This window comes from Blastomyces gilchristii, assembly GCF_000003855.2.
Source record: "Blastomyces gilchristii SLH14081 genomic scaffold supercont1.1, whole genome shotgun sequence".
In the NCBI taxonomy this organism is placed as follows: Eukaryota; Fungi; Ascomycota; class Eurotiomycetes; order Onygenales; family Ajellomycetaceae; genus Blastomyces; species Blastomyces gilchristii.
Window position 1 is genome coordinate 6,723,574 of NW_003101682.1, and position 1,175 is coordinate 6,724,748.

The following is a 1,175-nucleotide window of genomic DNA, read 5'->3' on the forward strand; positions in this document are numbered from 1 at the left end:
GTCTCTCTTTGCCTGCTCAGATCACTATAGTGAATAACTCATTGAAACTAATCTTATCTGATCTCTGAGTATTTTTAGAGATTGAGATGACTTAGTCTCACATATTTACAAATGTTTCAGATAGTTCATTCTCTGTGATCTCTGTAATTGAACTAATATAAACAGTTGAATTCAACTCTGAATCTCTTTTTCTTCTGTGATCTGACTTATATACAAGTCTGCTGCTTTGAGACTGCTCTTTACTATATTGCATTCACTGTCTGTGATGTATTATTATATAATCAGCTACAGTCTTATTACTTATTAAAGTATAATATTCATCTGATTTCTTCATTACTTCTTATTCTTTTTCTATAATTATGAAAAGATCAGAATAAGTGAGATCATCTGATTTATAAGTATATATGATTTCTCTTACTTTATAAGACTTTTCAATTATAAGTCTCTTCTTTTTCAACACTGATAATAGTGCTGTAAATAATTATAATTCACTCAGATCTTATATCTTTGCTTTTATAAGTTATGAATTATTTATTAAGTTGTGTAAGATCTATCTCTCTGATTCTTTCAATGTGTATATTCTCAGAGAATGTGATTTGAGTATTTTATATAACTCAAATCATCTAGGTTGAAACTTCTCAGAACTCTCATTGTGTATGAGAACTTATATTCTCATCTTGAGACTCAATTCCTTAACTAGTGAGTCTCATATTCTTTTTGATTGAATTGCTCAGTTCAGGAGTAACTTGTTAGCTTTTGCACATGTGTGGCTGATCTTCTTCAATCTTGGTTCTGTGTCCACGACTGCTGTGTCTGCAACTGCTGTTCCTGCTGCGTCCGCGACTGTTGCGCCCGCGACTGTTGTGTCTGCAACTGCTGTTCCTGCTGCGTCTGCAACTGTTGCGCCTGCGGCTGTTGTGTCCGCAACTGCTGTTTCCTCCCCCACCTTTTCCAAAGCATTCTCCAGGATGCGCGGATGCAATTCGTACAACAGGTAGAATGGTGAATGCTTGAAGACTGCATGCTGCTGAATTCATGTGATTAATAGCACCTGATCAAGATATTCATCTCATAATCTTGTAGACTTGTCTACTAGATATTTCATCAGCATGTTACTCAAGATTTCATTCAAGTGTTTCACTTTTCTATTTGTCTATGAGTGATATGATATTGTT

At 34.8% G+C, this 1,175-nt stretch overlaps 1 protein-coding gene across 1 annotated transcript; it reads right to left on the reverse strand.

Annotated features, from left to right (window-relative positions):
- Positions 1-780: 780 nt before the first annotated feature.
- Positions 781-960, reverse strand: BDBG_00718 (uncharacterized protein; the record flags this gene model as incomplete). The annotated part of the gene is made up of 1 exon (XM_031720004.1): positions 781-960. The coding sequence occupies one exon, from the start codon at positions 958-960 to the stop codon at positions 781-783; it is 180 nt and encodes a 59-aa protein (XP_031575975.1).
- Between the last annotated feature and the right edge of the window lie 215 nt (positions 961-1,175).